This window comes from Heliconius melpomene, chromosome 12, assembly GCF_056956725.1.
Source record: "Heliconius melpomene rosina isolate 202511_hmr_F chromosome 12, ASM5695672v1, whole genome shotgun sequence".
Lineage (NCBI taxonomy): Eukaryota > Metazoa > Arthropoda > Insecta > Lepidoptera > Nymphalidae > Heliconius > Heliconius melpomene.
In genome coordinates, this window is record NC_140400.1 from 4,105,471 (window position 1) to 4,132,306 (window position 26,836).

At 32.2% G+C, this 26,836-nt stretch overlaps 1 protein-coding gene across 2 annotated transcripts in view; it reads right to left on the reverse strand.

Moving 5' to 3' along the window:
- Nucleotides 1-25,326, reverse strand: part of Cbp53E (Calbindin 53E) — a 62,580-nt gene extending 37,254 nt beyond the window's left edge. For both annotated transcript variants that reach the window (XM_085194116.1, XM_085194115.1), the window contains exons 1-3: nucleotides 25,192-25,326; nucleotides 9,754-10,130; nucleotides 2,425-2,510 (exon numbers count right to left, since the gene is read on the reverse strand). In XM_085194116.1, coding sequence (XP_085050242.1) covers nucleotides 2,425-2,510; nucleotides 9,754-9,904 — 237 coding nt within the window. In that variant the 5' untranslated portion in view covers nucleotides 9,905-10,130; nucleotides 25,192-25,326. The remainder of the gene's footprint in view (nucleotides 1-2,424; nucleotides 2,511-9,753; nucleotides 10,131-25,191) is intronic.
- Nucleotides 25,327-26,836: the final 1,510 nt, after the last annotated feature.

Consider the following 26,836-nt stretch of genomic DNA (forward strand, 5'->3'; position numbering starts at 1 on the left):
AAAAATATTTGAAATGTGGGGAACGGAGTGTGACTCTAGCAATTCTTGAATTATTTTTTATATAATAGAAAAAATATTACTAAATAAATAATAAAAATAATAAATACTTAATACTAAAAGCCAAGCATTCCTTTTTACGAGTATGTAAAGCGAGAGCAAAGGTATATTCAGATTTAACAGTCAAAAGCTATTCGTGGAGACACCTCACATTGTGCCGTTTGTAGCGCGCTAACATGCGGTGAGCAATGGTTGCACAAAGTAAATTTCATATGAATTTTGTTTTAGAATTGTAAAATAAAATAATATATTTGAGATAGTTCTCTCGGAATTTTTAAATACATACATATATATCTGTAAAATTAGTATCGTTGTATCACAGATAATGTATTTCTGTTAAATAAAATGAATATTTAATTAAAATAAATAATAAAATAAAATAAAAATAAATGAATATTTAAGAAAACTTCTAAGAACTACATAGATGATTTTTTTTGCTGTTTCTATATATACCTAACTAGGGTTCAGTGTCACTGAAACCTTCGTGCTTATGTTATAACTACATAGTATAAACAATATTATAATATATACATATAAGAAAATTGTTAGCTTAACTAGTGCACTCAGTACGTACGTGCATTTGGAAAGTCTAGACATTAGTCACTGGCCCGTCTGACATACTACCCAAGTACTAGCAGTTATTCTTTGAATAATACATAAATATTTTGATTTTATAATTAGAAGTTGTTTCTAGTGCAATCGTTAAAATTTTGAATGTAGATTTGAGGTGATTTTAAAATAAATGTTTACAAACAAACTGCCGGCGCGGCGGCGGAAGGCCGCTGAATTAACGATGCAAATTTTGGACAAGTGAGTGAAAACGTTCACGCTTTAGAAACCACACGGAACAAGGGTCCGAGCTCATTATGAGAGAGATGGGACTGTTTTTGTACGAGATCGGTTTAGGGAAACACGTGTTAAGTGGGATAAGTTGGTATGTAATATGAATTTGAAGTATAATATAAAGTTATACTTCTCTTCTTAGACAAGTAGTAGAAGAAGATATGTATAATATAAAGTTATACTTGGTATTAAAGGAAAATAGCTTCACGCATGTTAGGTAGAGGGAACCTAGTCTTATCCTCTTAACCTATTCTTAAGATATTCTGTCTCCCTCTTTCCGCCCAATTATCAAGACACTGAATAGTGAATTCAACGTCGCGCTTTATCTACCAAAGTGAGCAACGAAAATAATTTAAATAAAGCCATATCTATTCATTCCTAGTATAGTGGACATCGATCCCACACTCATTGCGCTTACAGTCAGACGTCCCAAAGTACCACTACGGTCTCGATTCAATTAATTAAAGGTTTAATAGTTTCGAAAGAGTGATAAAGATACAAGAAAGAACTAAAAAAATAGTTATTTGTGCTGTTAACATTTGAGTGACATCCCTAGATTGTGAACGGTAAAAAAGTAATATAAAAACCGTTGTTAGCCCGCATCCTCCTGAAACTGTTTCACGCGATACGGGGAGGCTTTGAAATTCAAAATGTTCACATGTCAGCAACGCTAAATGGAATATTTCTAAAATATATTTCAAGCTTCCTTTGTGCCTATGAAATACGAAATTTTTGAATATTTTTGTTTAGATTTACACCTCTCACGCTGATGTGCTGGGAATGCAGAGAAATCTTAGTTTTAAAACATTCCGCTCTCCCTTTTTTAATAAATTTCCTATCCTGTAATTACTCTCGCGTTGTGTATTTTTTTAACAACAGTCAAAAAAAATGGAAGAAAGAAAAGTAAAGTAAAGAAAGGAAAGAAAGTAAAGTAAAGTAAAAAAATAAAAGGAAAGTAAAGTAAAGAAAAAAAAGTAAAGTAATATCGTTTCTAGATGAAATGTCGTTACTTCAAAAGTATAGTCACTTAAAAGAAATAGGCTGTAGACTTCGATCAACTATCCACGTATTGTAACGAAAGCTGTGGACTTAAACCTTAGGTACAGTACAGCCGAATAGTCGTGGCCGCTCTGTTAGTTAGTTGATTTTGGAGTTTTCAAAAATTCTATTCTAACTTCAGGATGACCATGACTCGTTGACCGTTTTGTATAGAATCTAGGCATTGGCAACCCTACCTGTTTTCAGGGCATGATTCACGTAAAACCCGCTTACAAGATTAAATACTTTGCAAGATACCACATATCCGTCTATATTAAATGAGATTACTTTGTTGACGCTTTTTTTTTTATACTTTAGTAAATTAAATATTTTCATTTCTTCGCTCTGATAACGAGACAAAACGCGGCGTTAATTTCCGCCACTGAAAGCGGGAAAGCTATAAATCTGTGGTGTATACGTAAAAGAAAAACAATATATTACGCAAGTAGACATAATAAATTACCGTAGAATAAAGAAAGTACTTACGTCCGGGCTAATGTCTGTGAAGTTGGCACTCGATACGAATTCCCTTAAGAAGCCATCTAGCTCCGTTCCTTCTATGTAGCCGTTACCTTGAATAAAAAAAATTATGAATTACTTGATACCTCCTATAAATTAATTGCTAAGTCCTGTAAATTATTTTCATAGAGTAATTTTGATGAATTCTTTAAGTTGTGTTAATATAATAAAAATATAATCTGTTTTTTTAGGTTAAACCTGTATCCTTCACATAGCGGGGTAGGCAGAGGGAATCCAAGAACCTTGTGTTAAGATACTTTGTGCCCATTAAGATATTTCCGTTCCCCACTTTCCACCGAATTCTCCAAGCATTGCGTGCTGAGTGGTGGAATTCAACGCCGCGCATTGCTTCATTACCAGCGCGAAGAAATTAAAATATTGATAAATAATAATTCAGTTCTTCGAGTGGAATCGAAACCACAACCGACGCGTTTCAGTCACTCGTGTGCTCCTGCACCGCGAAGGCCTCTGAAGCTTGACGGAAAACTCCCTTAACTAGCTCAATGTAAACTTTTCTTAAAGGAAAATACAAAGTAATTTAATGTCCTTCTGTGATCTCTAAACAACTAAGAAAGCTTAATTACGCTAAAGAGGGCGCCGTCGAAGAATGTCAATTACAAAGTTTACTTAGTGGAAGTACTACCTATATGTTTTGTATTTATTGGAACGTTGCTCTTTAGGAACAAGTTCTTTTCAAATTAATGATTTTATTAAGTTATTTAAGTTAGACATTAATTATTTATTAGGTTCTTTATATTAATATCTTGCAAGTAAGAAATTAGCGTCGCCGTGGTGCAGTGCACAAGCGTGTGTAAACGTGACGGTTGTGGATTCGATTCCCGTTTGAAATTTAATATTTAATATTTTCATTTGGTCGCTCTGGCAAGGAGACATAGCGCGGTGTTTAGTTCTGCTACTCAATACGTCTACTTTGCTATATGTGAGTTATTGTGTGAGGAAACGTTCTCCTTTTTCTTAGATAAGATTAAATAACGACGGATATCTTAATGATTAATTCTTCTAGGGTGCCTTGTGGGTCCCAATATGTAGTTGGAATAATACCCTATCAAAAAAATATATACAGATACAAGGTAAAGTTCAAAATAAAATACATATTGCTACAGTAGTTTCAAATATTGTTAAGAAATATTAATTGTAGCAGAGAGCCACAGCTTTACAAAACTTTACTAATTTAATCGTTAATATTATAATGTGGTTTGAATTCAAAGCTAAGGAATAAAATGTAATTATAATTTATTTTTTTATAGATAAGATACGTCAAAAAAAAACGTTTAAAAATCCCACTTTTCCTCGACATAATGCTAATTTGAGTTTACATCGAACGCAAGTTATTTAGATTTAATGTAATTTTTAATTTAAAATGTCAAGGTGATTTTATGTAAGTAAAAAAAAATATTTTCTCATTAATTATTTTCTATTACAACCTATGTAGGTACGTGCGGTCACGATGTTTTAATAAGCATTTAATACGGTGGTTTCAAGGTTGCTGGGATTAAGATTAAACTTAGTATGAAATATTTGCCTTTGACTATTTACAATTATATTAACCTATAAGTAATATATGATTTAAAAAATATAATGTAAAACTGATACTGTCAATATCTAGAATTTTTACATAGGACTAGCAGTTAACTATATTATACGACTCCTTTTAAACGACTGAACTATTTTATTGAATTTGAACTCATGCCTAAGATGGAATATTATATCCACCTGGATAGATTTCAAACTGATAACTCGTTTTTATTAAAGTCGGTTAAAAACATAAATAAATTCAAATCTTACACTATGCATAAAGTACCTTTGCACGCAAATAAGGCCAAGAAATGGAAATGGAAATTTTTTTTTACTATAAGCGACTTGCATGTGAATATTTAATTTGGTAAACTGAAACGTCATTGAAAAGAAGGATTCAAAGTCACGCTTTGCCTCGTTAACAGAGCAAGGACATGTGTTAGTTCCATAAGTGGGATTCGAACTCTCAACCGTCGCGTTACAGTCACACTCTTACGCCCCTGCGCCACGACGGTCTCGTTTGAAAATATTATAAAAAATACCAGACTTTTATAATTACTTAAAAAAATATATTTACAGTCCTATATTTCAACATAAATCGTAGTCTGATCCACTCTAACGTTTTCGTTATTCTTTCAATTCCCTCTGGGCCGTGACTTTTATAGCATGTATGACACACTTAGCCTCAATACAGTGATTGCTGAAAGTAGCTTTTATAAAATATTTCAATGTCCCCGAAGTACACGAATTGTTTAAAGTAAACAAAGTTTTGAGAACGTAAAAGGGAATTGTTTGATGATATATGTTTGATGATTTACGCTTTTACGATATTCCTTTTTCTAAGCTGTTCTTACATTACATAGGGAGAGGACTTTTGTGCCCTTTTCGCTTCGCTCGCCATTACCTGCTCGTTTAGCAATTATCAAAAAGAAGATAAAGAAGACAACGACTTCACTGGGGTTGGGGTTCTGTACCTCAACGTACGGAAGCCTCGGTGTGCGAATCCGACTCGCACTTAACTGGTTTTTTTATCATATTTTGATAGTCACATATACATACATTACATAAAATAATAAACGCGGCGTTGACGTTCGCAATATGTCGAAAAATGGGCAGTAAGTGGGGGACAGTGTGTTTTAACCCTATGTACCCTTTACCTTACCTGCTACTTGTGATCACAGCGTAAAGCTAAAAAACAACAATATAACTTGTAAATTGTACTTCTAGATGTAATATAAATGGTGTATGATGGAATTTCAAAATGTCCACCATTAAGTATAAACATATTATATATGTAGGTATGTATGAAATGTCAATAAGATTTATTCGATATTCTGACTGTGACACAGTCTGCAGTAAATAAATGACTGACAACCAACGTCAGCATAATGTCACAGTCATAATTAATAACACTACAGAAGCAATTGACGTATAAAACATATACGCGTTGCCATAGCAACGTGTACCTATGCAATGTCACATATATACAAAAAGTGTGTATTGCCAAATATGGTAGTGTGTGTTATATATATTTTATTTTCATTCACTGATAGCAACAAATGAAAATATTAATAAATAATAATTGCCCATAGCGGAAATCAAACCCACAACCTTCGCATTTACGGTTACACGCTTATGCCACTGTGCAACAGTGGACTCATATATAATTTAACATCTATTATAATGTACGTGCAGATATGTAGAATGTGTCATCCTCAGTTTTATAATAGAGGTGACGCGGAGCGGATCTAAGGTGATATATTATTTAGGTATACTACGTAGTATACATACTTTTAGCTTGCTATATTGATTTTGATTGTAAACAAATTATTTAAAAAAAAATAGTTGTAGTTGTACTTTATCTATGGCGTTCCGAGCGTGCCAGTTCAGCACTAATCACTTCGCCGATGTCACGTTACATGGAAAACACACAAAGGAGAAATAAAAATAAAACAGAAATAAATAAAAAAAATTGAGATAATATTTTCTTATAAAAAAAACTAATAATATATCAATTATAGTATAGTGTACCTAGATATTACATTAGAGGCATTTTATCATATGAAGGTCGTCGGACAAACGTATACAATTACGACTATTAAAAAAAATAAATTTAATAATGATTTGAATAAACAAAGAGGCCAGCAGTAGATAGCAAATAAAAAATCGATTAAATTAGTTAAGCACACGTTAAGCAGCCTTATTACCAGCTAACTAATGAAAATAAATCATTCCCGCGAGTGAGAATCGAACCTACAACCATCGCTTTACGTTCAGACGGCGTCAAGTCATATTGTAGTGAGATATAAGATATAGTAATTCTATTTATTTAAGGGACCCCTTGTATTCTCTATTTTCCATCCACCCATTGTTCCACCACAGATTAGCAACCAAAATGAAACGAGGAGACAAATTCTATTACAAAGTGGATCCACCAAGTTCTCAGCACTGCGATCTATCCAGGGTAAAGTGGTCGTTAATTAAGGCAATTGCATCATTCCTAACAGGCGGACTCTTAGTGATTTGTACTCATTGCGAGCTCTGCAGCTAACAGCTTACTTAAATACTTAATTTGAATTTCTTTATGTATAAGCTATACTACTGTAAAGTTTCATCTAAATCGATTCAGTAGTTTTTGGGTGAAAGTGGAATAAACATCCATCTTCACAAACTTTCATATTTATAATATTAGTAGGATTACTATAAAACTATAGGTTTGTGACAGATTTTGCCGTTTTTTTTCTCGTTTAAAGCGATAATTAGAGCTTACTATATTTAGCTCTGCTAGGCCACGATGCCAATTAAATGCATGCATGTCCACAAAAATTATAAAAAAATTGAGAGAACCCTTGTAACCAGAATGAGGAAACGAAAATATTAAATATTAAGGAATGATTATAATAAATAATTATCCATTTCTGCCGCTCAACACTTAAAGGCTTGAAAATTGGGCATAGGAGTGAGGAAAAGTGTTTTAACACTAGGTTTCCTCTGCCTAAGATAGGCAATGGGAGAAAAATCCTGAAGTAGAATGGAATATGACAGTAAATTTTAGATCAATGTAGTTTTATGTGCCACTTAAATATTATTAAACAGAGAAACTAAAATATAAAAGTTTCTCTATTTCGATTCAAGGCCAAGGTTCCAGATAACTTATTTACCAAGGCTCCGGCCAGTATCGACTTGTTTATTTACGTTCTACCTGAATGCCATGTCTTGATCATATATTGTTATTAATTTAATATGACTGTATTCTTGTACTGGCAAAAAATAAGCTCCGAGGTTCAGCAAACAATGTCTCAAAATTGGACACTAGCCCATGCGGGCCAGTAGGAGATACGTAAAACTAAAAAAATAGATAATAAATTCTTGTTTTTAATTTACGCGGTAAGGTCGTAATGCCAACACGTGCTTTTACGTATAACTAATATTTAAAAAATATTATAAAACAACATGTTAAATTTGAGATTTTAAGGTAAATATTCAGATGTTAATACTTTATAACATTTACCAATTAGAGGTCCTTTAGAGCACTTAGTCGGGTGACCAACTGAATTTGATTTAAAATTAATGAACCATTTAGAAAGTAAAAGCCTCCACTCTTCCCTATTATGGGATGAGGATTTTGTTATATTTATTCCTATATTTATTTTATTTTTTCATGTCACTTGCATATAACAAAGTAGGTGGAGACAATAGTGTCAAAACACTTCGATCTCTACCTTTTTTGTCTTTTTCATAGCGGTTTCAGCGGAAGACAGGGTAGAGATATGGAACCTAGGAACTCATTTTTTTCTCGCGGCACGGGGCCCGAGGAACATACATGACATTGTAATTTTTTAAAATATTTAGACTTTCCTATGTTTTTTTCATTTTCTTGCCATTCGTAAGTAAACGTACGGAGACTAGGGAATATTAATTTGTGACTAGTATTTTAAGTTGTGATTATTTTGGAAGAACTATAATTTAAATTATTTTTTTTCAGCTTCACGCTGTATTATATATATTTAAATTTTAATATTTCTTTTCCTTGAATGACGATCAAAGCCACAACCAGTCGAGTTTATAGTCACACTTTGTTTCTAGTTTGATAATATATAAAATATATAGTAGAAAAACATCGTTACAGTTAATGTTAGCCAAAGCAACTGTGTTTTTAGTTTTATTTCTTTAGAAACGATCAAAATGAAAAGCTTTTCAATATATGCGAATAAAAATCACGGTTATAAAGAATGGACGCTTATATTTGTTCCGGATATTTCACGCTAGGGTTGTGCTTATGTATTTTTAAGTATTTGGTCTATTTTACTTGCGTTTCCATCTACGCAATGTTTCAAATTTGGAAATTAAAGTGTCATGACACTATGTGTGTTGAATGATAGAGTAAAAAGCTAGGGGAAGAATAATTGAGAGATGCGTTACGTTTCTCAAAATTCCTACTAGAATTGGTAAAATAGGATTTTCCATCTATACTCTATTAATATATAACGTTGGCTAGAAATTAAATTAGCGTTTTGACAACCCTACAATATTCATATTTTCGTTTTGTTGAATGCGTTTCCATTGTTGCGAAATACATCCACGCAGACTTTTAACTACGGGTTGTTTAAAGATTTTTAAACATAGCAAAAGTTTTGAAATTGTTCAAATATGTTTTGAACTTTAATTTTTTTATATTCTTTGTATATACAATTGTTGTGACTGTGACGTGAGGGTTGTGGGTTCGATCCCCATCTGAATAAAAAAATATATTTCTTAATACTTTCATTTCTACGCTCTGGCAAGGCAAAAAGCACGGCGATAAGTTCGACCAATCAACAAGCAAGTCTTTAAAATAAGACGGAAAATTGGAAACGAAGTGTCAGAACACTAGGTTCAATCTGTCTATTTTGCTATATGCTAGATGCAGAATGCAGATGAAAAAAACGTTCTACTGAAGTCAGTAGAACGTTTTTTTCATTCTTCGGGCGGTCAATTGTGAATAGATTGCTTTCTAACTAGATTTTCTGCACTGAAAAAGTCCCGCATTTTGACATTTTATGAGTGAATGTTACTATTAGTAATAAGTTTTGGTAAATTCTCTCTTTATTTATGTAAAAGGAAGAACGACCAACAATTTTATGAAAATGAACTATGTTGCATTTTATAAAGCAATATGTAAATATGTCTAATAAAAAAAAGGCATTCGAGGTTTTGAATTCTTAGCTCTGGAGACAAAGTGCGGCGTTGAATTCCGTTACTTATATTGCTATGTTTTGAAAATTGGACAAAAGTGAAGGTTTCCTACGCACGTTCCATCTGCCTATACCACTACATAAGTGAAAAGGCTTAAAACTGAAAAAAATGCTTAATATACCACGAAGAAACACTTGAGTGGGTAAAAAAAATAATTAAATATCTTTTAAAACACTCCAGTAATTAATAAACTAAGAGGCGTCAAAATAAAGCTAGGTATCTCCATAAAAACTTAACCTAGAGTTTTCATTATAGAAATATTTAATCTTTTGCCTAGATTCATAAAAGCATTGCGGTTTTCCCTCCTCGCTATTATTACTTAAATTAATATAGAACTTTAGATTTATATGAGAAACGTCGAATACTGGTTAGCCTCAGTTTTGTTTAATTTGTTTCGTTTTATTATATAGCACAACTTCTAGTGAACTTATTTAGATATCTTTTAAGGGGGGTGGCCTGGCCTCCTCTCCTTAGTGGTTTATATGAAATATATCAAATCATAGAAGTAATATTCTACAAACTCACCATCTCCATCGTAGTGACTCCAAACTTCCATGAACTGGTTCGCCGACAACTTCTTAAGTTCCCTCGAATCGGGATCTCTGAATTGCCTCATAAAATTAGAAGCTTTCTCTAAGTTTAGTTTTTTAGCTGATGATGGAGAGTCACAACTCATTTTTTATTATTTTATATTTTTATTTATTAAATATATCAATATTATCAGTTAAAATATTGAAATTATTTATTTTTGTGTAAATAATTTATGTTTTTAACAAACCAATTAAAATACATTTATGAACAACTAATATATGAATAATTTGGCTTTTTATTGTCTGATTAAATTTGTCAATTTAAATATATTTATTTATTTATGATTTCTTTTAGTTTTTCTTCATCTTGATCTGAAAAGAAAAGAAACATAATATAAGTTAAAAAAAAACCTTGCAAATAATACACATATGTTACCAGATATTGAGAAGCTTTCTGAAACATTTAAACAACATGTCCAAGAACCTTGAAAATACCTATTTTAGGGGTATTTGGGTAAATAATAAATGATTTACAGGCAATTTCCCACATGTCAATGTCACTGCTACACCTACCTCTATAATCGTAGTAGAAAATTATGCTTTAAAATTGATTAATATCGATGTATTACATAACGAGTATTTGTAGAGCTTCTAGAAATATCATTTTAAAGGTCAACCTGCACTTGACCTTTCTAGAAATATTTTCGACAACGACCTATACGTTTGTATATAAATCCGAAAGTTTTTCAATAACACCAAATTTATGGGGGCACTAATAAAGTTTTCCCAATCTCATTTATTTGTGTGACGAATAAATCTTATGGATGCCCTGAATTAATACGACAGGATTCAATAGAACTTGTCTCAAGGTGACTTCGATGGGGACAACATAATTTGATTTTATTTTGCACTAGTTTTGACTCGCAACTTTGCGCCGCCTATACTCAAATGGAAATATGAGTTACACTTTTTTGAGATCTATGCTGTATATATAGCAGGATAAGCAGAGGGAACCTACCGTTAAGATACTCTGTTCCCATTAAGACACCACCATTCCACTATGCGCCGAATTTTGGGGGCATTCCGTGTGTGAAGTGACAGAAATCAACGCGTGCTTTGCCTCGACACCAGAGCAAAGAAATGAAAATATAAATTTAGATAAATATTTCATTCCCTCGAGTGGGTATCGAACCCACTACCAGTCGATTTCGCATCATACTCGCCACGACTGACCTCTAAACAATTAATTAAAATAAAATATAAAAAAAATAGCAAAATATCTATTAAATAGGATAATCTATAAAATAAAAACTATATCTACATAAGTTAATACTAATAGATCGATATTGAAGTAGAAGGAAGTTATTTTTAATCGCCATTTTGATTTAATGCTGAACAAAGTTTAACTTTGGGTCCCTTGCCAAAGTTGTGGATGTTTCAAATTATCTCTATGGTAAAAAACTTCTACAACGGCACGTGCCGCCAATAATTAATTTCCTTGTTTCTATTGAAATTTGTATAAAAGATCGTTGTTAAGTTTTTATTAGTTTCTAAAGTTGTAAAAGTATTTTATTATAGAAAAAGGAGCCCTCATAAAAAAAAGAGCACCTTAACACTTTTTCCCCCATAAGAGATTACACAGAGTGGCCCCGGTAATTTCTTTATAAGAAAGTAGGGAACGAAGAGATGAAGCTTATTCCAGAGTATCATCATCATCATCATCATCAACAACCATCTTTTGTCCACTGTTGGACATAGGCCTTCCCCAATTCCAGAGTATGCAAAACAATAATAAAACAAGAAACATCTTCTAAGCATATCTCAAATAGAATACTAATTAGAAACCTTAAAAAGTTAGATTAAATTTGATTCGTCTATTTTAAAAGGAATTAAATTTAAACCCATGGTCTACATGTTTACCTCGGAAACCTTTCAACAGCATGAGCCAGATTCCCGACCTTCATTGTGTCGAGATAGTCTTTGAGAGCTGTTCATTAACGTGAATGATTAAGTAAATGCTTAGGAATTAATATTTTATTACTATTTCGTGGTGCAGTGGGATAATGTACGAATCATTAATGCAATGGTTATGCGTTCGATATTCATTTAGGGCAATGTTTTTTTAGTTTCACGCTATACCAGCAAATGACAGAGAAGGCAGAAGGAACCTGAGAAACTAGTGTTAAGACAACCTATTCTCCGTTAAGACACTTCCGTTCTCCACTTTCCGTAGAAATCACGACTCAACGCCGTCTGCCTCGTTAACAGACCGATAAAATAGTATAAAATAAGATATTTCATTCCCCCGAGCCGGAACCGAACTCACAACTAAAAATGAGTCATTAGAAGCCGGTGCAGTTTTCCCATGCTTATCTTGCTAGGTATTTAATCGAATTGAACTATAGGCGATCGGAGTGGCATAACACTAGGTTCTTCTGCCTACTTTGCTATGCGAGAATAAAAACTGAACTTGTGCGTGTACAGTATGAAGTAATAAATTAAAATTAACTAACATTTCAATATAGGTCATTTGCTATAAAAATAAAGTATAAAATAAAAAAAATACTGGCATAGTGGAGCTCACGTGGAGGTGTCTATTTAAATACGGCGAGAAAATTCTTACAAGATATTTTTATTTCGAGCTCAGCCTCCTAAAGTACCCTCTCACTATGAGGGTTTTAAACGTCAAATAAAAAATGTTAAACGAGAGACGAGGGCGTCAAAAATCTTATTTGGCAGAATTTTTTAAGAAAATTAAAGTTTTTATGACTATTTTTTATTTTTACTTTTAATATAAGAGAGAATAGAGTGCAAAAATTATATAGTTAAAAAACATCACACTCTAATGAGCCTTTAACTGCCAAATTTATTGATGGTAAGACAAAATACAAATACAATACAATAATAAAAGGCGAGTCGAAATAAAAGAGTTTTTTTTTTAGTTCTTATCATTATAAAAATTATCCATTATTCAAATCTTAAGTATTTAAATTACAGCAAAAATGTATTCTGTACGGATTCGAATCCATATCATCAGCCTATCGCCGTCCACTGCTGAACGTAGGCCTCCATCATCAAGCGCCAACCATCCCGGTCCTGGGCTTCTCGCATCCATCCGGTGCCACCTTCTTTAAATCATCTGTCCGTCGTGCTGTAGGGCGTCCTACACTATGTTTGCCTAATTCGAATCCATGTACTGCAGAAAATGGGCTGTTCACTAAGCTATTATATCTAAGCCGTCTCAGCCAAGCTTAGAAATAAAAAATTCTTTTCATTGAAAGTAGGTTAAAAGTGCGAGTATGTGTGGGCGACTTAAGTGACACCAATCCGTCCGATTACTGGAGATTTTGTTATTTACTTTTACACTTCATTTGAAAAGGCTTATACATTTTTAAGTGAGGTTTAAGCTTAGAGCACGTAGCTTTAAGCCTAATGTTGGAATTAAAGAGAATTCGATATTATAAAATATTTTTGTTAAAAGTACAAAAATAGTTGAGGTCATGGAGGCATTTTCTTATCTGAATTACTTTCGCGATCTAATAATATTATTATATTGACCACAATAAATTAAATAAAAAAATATATTTATTTTTAGGGTTCCGTACCTTTTTAGGAAAAAAATAAATCTTTATAAGATCACCCTTATAAGAACCACTTTGTTGTCCGTCCGTATGTCCATCCGTCCGTCTGTCTGTCAAGAGTTCAAGTACCGATATCAGATCAAAGAGCTCTAGCTAAGCTTAGCTTGAATTTTAGAAAAAGCTCGAGACTTTCAAAGGCAGCCTATTTAAAACAAATATCCTCTATCTGGATAAATATAGTGGCTTTTTGGGGTTCCTCATGTCAATATACAATGTCTCCCAATCCGCTTAGTAATCATTACTTAAGAATAAGACAAGAAAAAAGTATAAAAGAAAAGATTAAAGCCTCTTATACGTATCAACTCTATCGCTATATCTTGGAAGTCAAGGGTCACTGGGTCAGGTTTCAATAGAATCTTAATTAAATGTATTACCATTTATATTATAATGTGAAAACAATATCGTCTGCTTTGAAAAGCTAATCAATACTAAAACGGTGCCGTCATCAATATATAATGGAAATCTGAGATTAGTTGGTGCCCTTCGCTCTTTGTGGTCATCTTGTGTCAAAGTAAAAGGCTTAAACGTTACAAAGGTATATGGTATTATAATATACGTATATAACATAAATAAAGCCTTATAGCCATATATTTTTCTCTCTACATATATAGGAGACAGAAGTTAAGCTGGTAGAGATCTATACATAGGGTTCAAGCCTAAGCACTGCTCTAAGCTCCTGCAATGGGATGAACCAATAGAGGATAGACTGTGATGGTGTCAGTACTTCTTAAGTTTAAAATGTAAATAAGAAATGCAGATTGCGTCATTGTAATATAATTGAAAAATTTCAATTGTAGTTATGTAAAGTTACAATTCAATGTCCAATAAGTTATATTTAGTCTTGGTTTGGAGAATATTTAAGTTAAAATGGTTTCGATTCCCTGTTCTGACAAAGATTTGACGTATGGGTTCCAAATTCAAATTTAGCTTCAGTATTCATATTTCTAATATAACTATTACACTATATAATACAGAATAGATTTTTTTGACTTCAATATCCTTGAATCCAAAAGAATAATGTAAACCAATTGGGGCAGCATTAAGCTCAAGTAACAACTTAGGGCAGATTTATAACAAAGCATTAGGCAAACTCTTTAAAATGCCATCCATCCTAAGAAACTAACTAAGGTAAACAAAGAAAAGTATAGTAATAAATCATTTAATCTTCTATTACTCTTTAAATGAGTAATTAGTGTTTATAAACATATAAAACTAATAGACTGGGATCCGACCGTTGAATCCTGCATAAACGAGTTTTCTTAATTAAACCTATATTAATGAATAATACATGATTAGTAGAACAGATTACACCTGGGTTGCCTGGAAGAATCCTGCCGCAATCACCTTTAATTACATTTTTTCGTAACTCGTTTTTGGAGAAAATTGCACCAATACGTTTTTTATATGAATCGCACATCATTTGAAAGATAATCGCGTAAGGAATTGGAAAATTAAGGGTTGCCAGCTCTCAGTCTGCCGCAAGTCTAGGGTTGCCTGGTTTAAACATGTCACTAAATGTTAATAATTTGCACTCATGTGTTTTTTTAATGAATTATATATCAAATTAAAGCTTATTTTTTTCTGAACACTATAAAAAAGGGTTGCCTGAAAAATTCCTGCCGCAAACAGGGGTTGCCAGCGTTTGAAATATTTTATTCCGGTTCCGTTTGACTATGAGAATAGACGATGAAATGCGCGGTCTGCCTTATGTTTTAAAGTAAAATATTATATAATAGAAGGTCAATCTTAAAATCAATGTTTATTCTAATTGTTTACCTGTTAAATGATGATTTTAATCATATTAAGTACACGCAGAAAACTATTTAAAGATCATAGGGCAGAAGAAATCATCCTTATTTTTCAAGTAAAATAATGAATCTATAATATTGAGTCTTTGCAAAATCTATTTTCTAAATACTAATATTTAAATTAAATTAAATAATTAATTATTAATTTAAATTACCATTTTGAAACAATTAAATTATCTAATTAAATAAATGTTTACAAATATCGATCTTCTATAAACTATTAATATACATACATATACATCATGTTCCCTTAATATAAAGAAGGGTGACCATTATTGCGGATATTTTTTTTATTAATTATATTGAAAAATACATTTCAATGAACTCTCTCTCTCTCTCTCTCTCTCTTCGTCCTCTACTTGTTTGATTTGATTTGATTTGATTTTTTCTCACGCAATTTTTAATAATTTGCATAGGAAAGAAATATATATAATAGAATTATATTAAACAAAACTAAGTTAGCAAAATAAATTCGAAGAAAATCTGACAGTAATGCCGACTAATAAACGCTATTTACGGTTTATGACCAAGAGTCGGCAAATATCAATTAGTTGGCTATTTTTTACTATAGATAAACATTTTGCGGCGCGATACAAAGCAAACCAAATGCAATAAAATTATTTTCGAAGATGTATTGTTTCTAAATGCAATAAAAGTGCAGATGGCCAAATGAGTTGTTTTTAAGCATATTACTTAGTTACTTACCTTTCGTTTTGGAGTAAAGACGTTTTTACTTGACAAAAATGAAGATGTGAAAATGTGATAGAATTTAACAAGGAATCTTTCCAAAAGTGTAAAATTATGTTGTTGTTTCGCCAAAAAATGAATTTTAAATACAGAGACATTTTTTTAAATAGTGACACAATGCACGGTTATCATTTACAGTGTTACAAAAAGTTCATTGTTTTAAAACAAAAATATAAAGAAGTATTTTTTAATTATTTTCTAATGCAAAACGAAAGTATACTATAATCTTTAATATTATATAGTTTAATAAAATGTGACAATTGTGGCCGTGGGAATTGCCTCAGTTTTGATTACACTAAGTTAGGGACGTGAGTGAGTGATTACGCTTTATTATAATTATAAGAACAATTCTTTCAGACCTAAATGCCTTAAAAACTATCAGGACAAGTTCTTGCTAGCGACATTTTTTTATCTATATTTTTTAATAGTTTTTATTAGTTGAATAGTTTTCATTTACTTTGCAAAAACGTAAATATTCGTACCAAAAAGATGGGCGCCATAGTTCTTTCTACGGATACGGACGGCGTTGTCAAATCAAACAAGCAGAGGGCGAAGAGAGAGAGAGATTGTTTATTGAAATGTAATTTTCCATATTTTCTTAATTAATAAAAAAATATCCGCAATAATTGTCACCTCTCATTATATTAAGGAAACATGTTGTAATTAATACCTTATAGTAGATCGATATTTGTAAACATTTACTTAATTAGATAATTTAGTTGCTTTGAAAGGGTTATTTAAATTAATAAATAAATATTAGTATTTAGAAAATAGATTTTGCAAAGACTCAATATTATAGATTCATTATTTTACTTGAAAAATAAGGATGATTTCTTCTGCCCTATGATCTTTAAATAGTTTTCTGCGTGTACTTAATATGATTAAAATCATCATTTAACAGGTGAACAATTAGAATAAACATTGATTTTAAGATTGACCTTCTATTATATAATATTTTACTTTAAAACATAAGGCAGACCGCGCATTTCATCGTCTATTCTCATAGTCAAACGGAACCGGAATAAAATATTTCAAACGCTGGCAACCCCTGTTTGCGGCAGGAATTTTTCAGGCAACCCTTTTTTATAGTGTTCAGAAAAAAATAAGCTTTAATTTGATATATAATTCATTAAAAAAACACATGAGTGCAAATTATTAACATTTAGTGACATGTTTAAACCAGGCAACCCTAGACTTGCGGCAGACTGAGAGCTGGCAACCCTTAATTTTCCAATTCCTTACGCGATTATCTTTCAAATGATGTGCGATTCATATAAAAAACGTATTGGTGCAATTTTCTCCAAAAACGAGTTACGAAAAAATGTAATTAAAGGTGATTGCGGCAGGATTCTTCCAGGCAACCCAGGTGTAATCTGTTCTACTAATCATGTATTATTCATTAATATAGGTTTAATTAAGAAAACTCGTTTATGCAGGATTCAACGGCCGGATCCCAGGGTATAACTCGCCCGTAACTTTCTTTACGTGGACTTTTAGATTACATCTAAATAATATTGTAATAGGAAATTACATCTTTTTCTGTTCCCATAGGAATTTCGAGAAATCCTCTGTTAGAACTTCCTTTTTCCACACTTTTTATAAGAAGTTCATGCAAAATTTTAATTTTAAGTTTATTAATTTCTGATATCTGTTAGTTTTTAGTAACGGAAAAGTTTTAGGTTTATTATATACTGATGAGGTCAAAAATATAATATTTTTTGCAGCTTCATGTTTGTTCCTCCATAGCAGGGTGGGTAGAGGAACTAAGTGTTAAAACACTCCGCTTTTCACTTTCCGCCCAATTTTTGCCGCCTAAATGCTGCGATTTGCCTACTAGAGCTATTAATAAAATAATATAAGTTCACTATTTCATAATTTATAATTTAATACAAATTATTGTAGATCTTTCAGAGTAAAACTACCCGCTTGGACAAAGTGCAAAGTTCTAAAACAAAAGTTTTGAGTAACCACTAACCAAGACTTGAGGTTGCGAACTAATCGAACACTAATGTATCTATTATAATATACTCGTAGATAAGTTCTACCAGATGCTGTAGTAACGAACTGGACTTAAGAAGTTTAATATATTATACGTTTTGCTTATTTCTATCAATGGTAGACATTCACAATTTAATAATAATTTTTAACATTTAAAATTTAAACAATGTCGATAATTATATAATTATTTCATCCTTTGGGCTTAAAACAGAACTTTAGAACTTTCAAGGGGACTAATAAATGATTTTAGCATAGTGATCATCATCAGGTGACCCGAACGCTCGTTTGCTATGTCCTTTTTTCATAAAAAAAAAAAGTTAACAGCGCACCCACGGAAGCCCTTAGGTCTCCCGATTTTGTATACAAAAATATTTTTTCCAAATCAAACTAGTAGTTCCTGAGATTAGCGCGTTTAACCAAACACACATTTTTGAAAGTATCTTAATTGAAAGTATCATTATTGAATTTTAACATATATTTTTCCATAAAATAGTACAAATTTGTAACTTGACTCTTGATAATATTATCTCAAGGAATATTGTCCTCGTCTGAACACGTAATACGACTACGCTGACAGTAAGGCAGCGATATTGTTTACTAGAGTGTGCTTTAGATAAATAACCAGGAACGAATTTTATTCTGAATAGTTTTTGATATTTTGCATATGGTGAAATAATATCAGGTTAAAACAAATACTAGAAGTATCAAATACCAAAAATATATATATAAATCTAGGTTATACCATTTTTCTAGGAATGGTTTCATTTATTGTTGAAGTATAAGTTTTAAAATTGATTTTAAAACTTAGACTTACTTCGATATAAAGCAAATATATGTAAAAATCATGTAAGTAATATTAGGCCTACGCATAAGCATTTTTCCAATGAATTTGCCCCGATTTTTATGACTTGGGCTCTATACTTAATCAAAAAAAAGGATTCTTGGGTTATATTTCATCTGTAGTAAAGTACAGGCAACAATTTTCTTTCTGATTTACACGCTAAGCCTATTCTAATGAAAAAAAATCTTATCTTTTTATTGAAGGCGGCAATAAGTAAATAAGTAATATCTACACTTGGGGCCAGTCATGGCATAAGGACACAAAATGCCTCCAGAATTCGTCGGAAAGTGGGGAGTGGAGTGCCTTAACACTAGGTTCCTTCAGCTTACCATGCTACATGCAGGATACAGCGTGAAGCTCAAATAAAAAAATAACTAAAACCTTTAATTTATATATTAAAGAAAAAAAAACTTTAACTTCATTATGTTAAAACTTATACAGTTAAGTGAACTCTTTACAGCAATTTAAGATCCTTACCAAATAGCAAACAAGGACTTGGGGACGTTGCATCTAATATTCATGCAATCAGATGCTAGAATTCCGTGGAACCATGTACTTTGCTGACACATTCACAACTTTACAGAATAATTTACTTTTTTATATATTTTATCTAGGTTTCAGTTTTGATTGTAATCTTAGGGTTACTTTCAAAGGAACGGAGTGTCTTCGTTCTCCTCTTTCCTGCTGAAATTCTGCTCCCACTAAGATCTCTCTGTCTATTCAGCCATATAAAAAAAAGCGTGAAGCAGCACTTGTACGATTGTTATGTCACGAAAGTAGGTATAGGTTTCTCAAAGGCCGGAAAGATAGTTTCCTTTACGTAGGGGCTATGGCCGCTAGACGTCGTTCGTTACATTTAGAACTACATTTGTAATTACTTCACCGAGTTGAAACAGAGGAAGCGTAATATATTTAATACAAAGCGAGAATGACCGGTTGTGGTGTGGTAGATAATATGCTTGCATGCTAAACTAGATGTCCTAAGTTCATTTCCCTTCATGGATAATAGGTATGGTGAGTATGAGAAAGTGCAATTTTTTGCAATTTTATTAAATATGTGATGCGATGTAGTAGTATTGGCCTTAGTGGCCTCCACAAGCCCAGTGTGCCCTGGAACTCTGACTTTGGCTTTAGCTTTTTGCTGATGCCAAAAACAGAGATTTCAAGGAAGTAAGGAAGATCACAAGTGTGTCTCCTGTGTGACTCAGAGACACGGATCTCTTCTTTTTTTCTTCTCCTTCTCTCTTCTTCTTTTAAGAGTTGCCCTCCGGCGCCTAGTTGCGCTGATAAAATAACACATAGCTGAAGCTACGTGGCATAGGATACTAAAAATTGACGAAAAAACTCCTTATGCAATCTAGGGCAGCACTAAACCAATAAGTGATTTCACTAAATTCCTAGGAAAACGAAATAAAACGAGAATTAACGTTTTCTGGTTCATGCAAACGGAGTTGTAGGCTACTATATTGCAGGTAAAAAGTCTATAATTTAAGCAGTAACACATTTACTTAATAATATATACCTTACGTTTTGTGTAATCTCTTGGATTGTACTAAATTGAAAATAATTATTTTACCAAGTGAAAGTAGCAAACTTGAAACACTTACAATTGCGTGTTAATTTATTTAGTTCTAATGAAATAAAAGTAACTCTTATAATATTTCCAAGCATGCTAACTTAAGTAATCACGCATATTTTGTGATAATAACGATTTCTAAGAAATTACAACTAATTAACATGTAGATATAGGTACCTAATATATATTTGGCATTTCTGGCCATTAAAATGATGCAATAAATATGTTGACCTTGAAGGTAATCATTATATATTATTATCAGTTTCATTTATTTTAATTTGTTTATTCCCCATTTTCCCATTTTCGAGACATTGCGTATTGAGTGGATAACTCAACGCCGAGCCTTGTCTCGCTACTAGAGCAAGGAAATGAAAATGATTCATCCCTTCAGGTGGGAATCGAACTATTGACCAACCAATTATACAATAAATGACTAACATTTATTAAATATTCATAGATTGCTCATCAATAAGAACAATCTATGAATATTTAATAAATATTACACAACATTGATGCTATCTGGGAAACTGTCACGCTTTTCCAATAGAACCCATTTACGTGATCATTAGTATATGAAAATCTATACATATCGATTTTTATAGCATTCTTCTGCAATTACCTTTCTGAAATTCGAATATAAATAACGGATGGACTATGTAAGTAGAAAATGTAACAGTTTAAAAGAAAGCGAGATGATAAACTATTTTGGTTTTATTTTTTAAATCTGTATTAAATTTTTTTTTTTTTCATTCGCGACCTATATTTTTAAGGCTGTCCTGAATTGCTTTCAGGGTAGGTAGGGTAGGTAGGTAGTTGTTATTATGTTCTTTTGTTTACGCACTTTGGGTGAAAGTGCTAAGTACTTTAGTATATGTGGATTTTTAGGATTTCGCACGTTAAAACCAAAATGCGAATCTCATGTGACTGCACACTTTTGACTATCCGTTCCTTAATATCCTATTTCTCAAGAACGTGGAGGACTCAAGCTGAACTATATAACCTAAACACTAAAGCTGAAATTAAATCTCAGTCGACGCGATTAAAATATAGAGCCATATATTTTTGCACTTTACATTACAAATGGAATCAACATTTTAAATATAAGCAATATCCGAATTGCGAATTGTATAGAACCTGCAACCTAAGATCACTAACTGAGACTTAAGAGATATTTCATCAGTAGATAAAGAATATAATTAATTCCTCTCATTTCTGATAAGACGCTATTCTTGTGGTAATTATTTATTTTTTGGGTCTGAAAAAATTTTACACTCTAGACTTAACGTTAAATAAGAAAATAACAAGATTATTCTTAACTGTTTGGAATATAAAATTATTTATAGTTTATGTAAAGCGATCGGTCCACCATACATATTTTCGATTTTGCTTTACAGAACATAACGCCGTTCTTAATGATATAGACTCCATTGGGATTTATAGTCAAACACAAACATATATACAAAAATATAGACAAAACTTATTTTCAAAATTATTTTCATGTAATTTTTAAAGTTATTTATTAATTAATTTTAAAAATTACTTTTTCATTATGTTTCTTGTTGACCTAAAAACTTTTGTAGACAAAGGCCACCCAGAAAATATTTCTAGATCCACAATATAATTTGTCTATTTGACCTATATTAGATATTGAAGATAGTAACGAATTTTTTTAGGAATTTTCCACTAAAATATGCTGATGAATGCTCAGAATTTAATATAATATGGTATAATATTATAGAAAACAATATGTCCATCTGTTTTCTTAGAAGTTAAGCAGTTAATCTTTCTAATTGAGTTGGCAAATCAAGCCTCATCCCGAGGGAAATTTAATAGGGAAAAGTAAAATTACCAAAATGAAATACTTATAATAAGGTTACAACTTGTGCCATAGTTAGAACTTTTAACTTGTGGTGAAAAGTTGGACGAAAAAAGATAAAACTTTCTATTCAGTTTCAGAGTTTTCTTTAAATAAAAAATGAAATTATTGCAGGAGTTCTGTCCTAGAATTGTCCAGCACGGCGTTTGTGGGTACGATTCCCATTTAAGCGAATGAAATATTTAATATTTTCATATTGTCGCTCTGATTACGAGGCGTTGAGTTACGCCGCTAAACGCGCAATGCTTCCAAAAAAAAGAAAAAGGGGAACAAGGAGAAAAGGGGAAAAAGGGGAACAAAAGTGTCTTAATGGAAATCTTACTATTAGGTTCCCAAGTTCCTGCCTACCTTGCTATGAGTGGGCATATACAGCTGGCAGCATGTCCTGTTAGCTTCACGTTCTATCATAGATATAGAATCCGATTTCTATTTTCGGAATTCAAGTAATTACGTAGTAAGGCCTGGAATTCAGCGCCATACTTAATCATGAAACGAAAATGAAAAAAAAATCCTTCCCACGAAAAGGAATTTAAAAAAAATCAGCTTCACGCCGTATCCCGCACACAGCAGGTTAGGCAGAGGAAACCTATTGTTAAGACACTCCGTTCCCCACTTAGGAAAAGGAATTGAACCTACAAAATTCGCGTTTTCAATAGCACTGCGCCATGATAGCCTCAGATATTACATTTCAAAGAACGATCTCAATCCACTGGTCCTTTAATTTGAGAATACATTAAATTTTATTTCACTAGGTATTCTATGGAATCATGATTATGTATGGCGCCGACATGACGAGATTATATTGCATCAGATTCATAATAGCCAGTAGCTTATACAATCCATGGTTGTAGGTTCAAATCCTAGTAACAATGTACCTTATCGAGATTTAGTGAATGACCTAGAGTTCTAATTGGATAAATTTTAAGAAAAAAACAAACGGAAGTAGCTAATTTTTAATTAATTTAAGGAGTATATATGTATATGCGGATTTAGACGGCAAGAGGAGAACGTAGTGTCTTAACACTAGATGTACCTAACCAAAAAAACTACTAAATATACACCTTATAACTTTATTTATATTTCTAAGACCTATTAAATATTCCTTTAAACTGGTTGTAAGTGATTCGTCTTTCAAAGTAGGTATACTCTAAATATGCCAGTGAAGCCTAATTGCTTGGTATTGATTTGAATAAACATCTCGAGATATTCTCAGAATAAATTTAATGAGAAAGAGATCGTTTCGCTTCACAAATTTTTAAAGGAAGGCAATAACATTTCTGAATAACCTTCAGAAATGATCTATACATTTAATAATATATTCACTTTTTTTCAATATTGAACCCATAAGCGTAGTGCTTCATATAATGGTTTTTTTTAGAACATGAAGTTCTCAGTTCAAATCCTGGTTTATGTGATGGTGGGTTCCATTCCCTCTGGGGGAAAGACTTATTTTCATTTCCTTGCCGCGCATTGTCTTGTTTGATAATAAGCTTAAGATGACCTCAGCAATTTCCGTTCCGAAAATATGGCGAATGTAGGGTACAAATGTCTTAACACTAGGTTCACTATATCCTGTTCTTTCTGATACGTCTAAGAATACGTGTATAAAGTTTCATGATAATTAGTTAAGTAGTTTTCGCATGAAAGCGAAGCAAACATACATTCACATTTATAATATTAATAATAATATGATGATATAAGTTAGCATTATGCCAGATTAAAATTTAAAACCTAAAAAAAATACCCCCTACATTATTTTTTCGCCAAATATATTACAATAAACAGACATATGCTTATAACAATTTTATTATAATATAGATAGAACAAATGATATTGGCAAATCGATAAGGTAATATCGATTTCTAAACTCGAATAGACATTAATGTATGCATGTATTGCTACAGCCATCGCTCGATCATCCCTATCTTCTATAGGTAGGTACAAGTAACTTGAAGCAGTGTACATATTTTAGGCATTGTCTTAAAGAAAATGGTTATTTATTTATTTTTTTATTACGTTACCTCATAATTAAATATATCCTTATTACAGTATTAAGAGAAAATTGTATATTTTTAACGTATTTTTTCTTACTATGAGACACGTGGAGTTATTAGTAGAAACTAAAAATTTTATGTAGACCGAATAGAATTAAATTTGTGTATTTAAATAGTAATATAGATATAGTAAGTAAATATTAATTGACATAGTTAACATTTATCGCCTTAAGAGAGTGGGAAAAGTTCTAAATTAATGTTATAGTTATCCTTGAAGCTTCATCTTAAGCTTTATTGCCACTACTTTAATAAATAAAAAATAATAATTTTGAGTTCGAGGTTGTCGTGGCCCAGCGGCACGAGGATGTGACTGTAACGCGACGTTGTGGGTTCCATTCCCACTCGAGGGAATGAATTATTATTTAATATTTTCATTTCTTCGCTCTGGCACTGAGGCAAAGGCAATGCCTCGAAAATATCGGAGAAAAGTGGGGAACTAAGTGAGAGTGAGGAATGGGAACACTAGGTTCCCACTGTCTACGCTGCTATGTGCGGGATACGGCGTGAAGCTGATTATATTTTAAGCTGATTTTAAATAATTTTGTAGATAATTACATACCTACATTATTCTTAACTTTGATACCACTTAGCAATGTATTCCCAATAAGAGAGCAAAGCTATAAATTAAATTATTCCATACAACAAATGAAATTAATTCAAATCCAAAGACATTACATTGAAATTTACTAAATTATTGACATTCTGTCAGTCACAAAATGCTTAAAATGAAATACGTATATACTATAATAATAATTTGACAGTCGGAAACCATGCCCGTCCCGTTACGGTAAGCAGGCAGCCAGCTGAGCATTGAAAACAATGTTCTGTCAAATGTAACCTACAAAATATTTTAGTATTACTAATCTAAAACATATTTAGATATTCTACATACCTTAAAACGATGTGTTTTTACACTATTTGACAACGACAACTGTTGATAATTGTTTATATGGAGAACGAAACACGTACACCCGTCCCGGGGCGCGAGCCGCGAATGAATGAAAAACAGGGGTAGCTGGAAGGCGGTGCTTACGTATAACCCGGCTGTGCCAGAGAGCTCTGTAACACCGTACTTGAGAAAATGAAAATGAACGTTTCAATTTGGTTGGTTTATTGATATTCGAGCCTATTTTGTGATATAAAACTGCTGTGTCCGGAAATTTTATATGGAGACTAGTGATTTCATAAATTTCCGCTAAGTTCTGTTTATTGTTCTGGCGTGGAGACTAATAATGTATAATGGGAATGCCAAACATTTCATTTCTTTATTGAAATGAAAACGTGGAAGTATTTCTTATTTATTAATATTTACAAATTAATATACAGGGCGGAGTGGCTCAGGGGCACAAGCGTGTGATTTTAACGCGACGACTTCGGGTTCGATTTTCACTCGGGGGAATGTATATGCGGGATACAGCGTGAAGCTAAATATTCCCATACAATAAACGTAATTTTTTTAGTACGGAACAAGTCCAACTAGCACTTGACCAGGTTTTTTTTCCTACTATAGCGAGGAAATAAAAATAATTAATTCCCCCGAGTCGAAATCGAATCAGCAACTATCGCTTTGACGTATCTTTGATGCTGTATCTCAACAGTACCTTTAAGTATAAGTATTTATTATTGAACATTATTCAACGATAACATTTCGATCGATTGAAGTTATGTTTAAAATCTGTTTTGCCTATATTCGTATACAATGACAAACATTTACTGAGAAGCTTATGCATGTATGCATATTAATAGATTTCTCATAAACATTTACACTTCGTACTTAACAGATGTACGTAACTAAATATAGGTACCTGTACTATAGCACCTTTGATCGACACACTCTTTGATCTTTGGAAACGCGAATTTCGTCAACGCTTCTTAAAATTCTGCACGAAATATTTTATTGAATATTTATTACGATATTGTATGAAACGAGCTTAGAATATGCTTTAGTTGATTTTTTTTAGCTTTACCCTGCATATAGCCGGGTAGGTAGAGGGAACCTAGTTTTAGGACATTCTGTTCCCCAAATTCCCAATTTTCGAGATATTGCGTGTTAAGTGACAGGATTATTAATATATATCCGTATGTGAATTAAGTAGGGATCGAATTCATAACCATCAAGCAATAAAATTTGTTTATAAATTCGTGTGAAAAACAGGTGGTACATTTCCCCCCTTTCAATATCCTATTGCTACGTATGTACGGACTCCAGCTAATTAAGTTAACTATACAGATATCATTAGAACTAATAAATACCTTGGGCCAATCGTGGTGCAAGGGCACAATTGTGAGACTGTAGACGCGACTGGTTGTGGATTCGATTCCCACATGATAAAAAGGAATAATTCTTAAAAAAAAAAAACCAAATATAATAATATGCATTTGATCGTATATTTTGTTATATTTCTTTTCAGCGTTATTTTAAGGATACCGAGAAGATTCCGATTCCGGAACAACACAATATATATATTAGCTAGCTTCACGTTTTATCCCGCACATACAATAGGATAAACCAAAGGAACCTGAGAAAGTGTTACGAT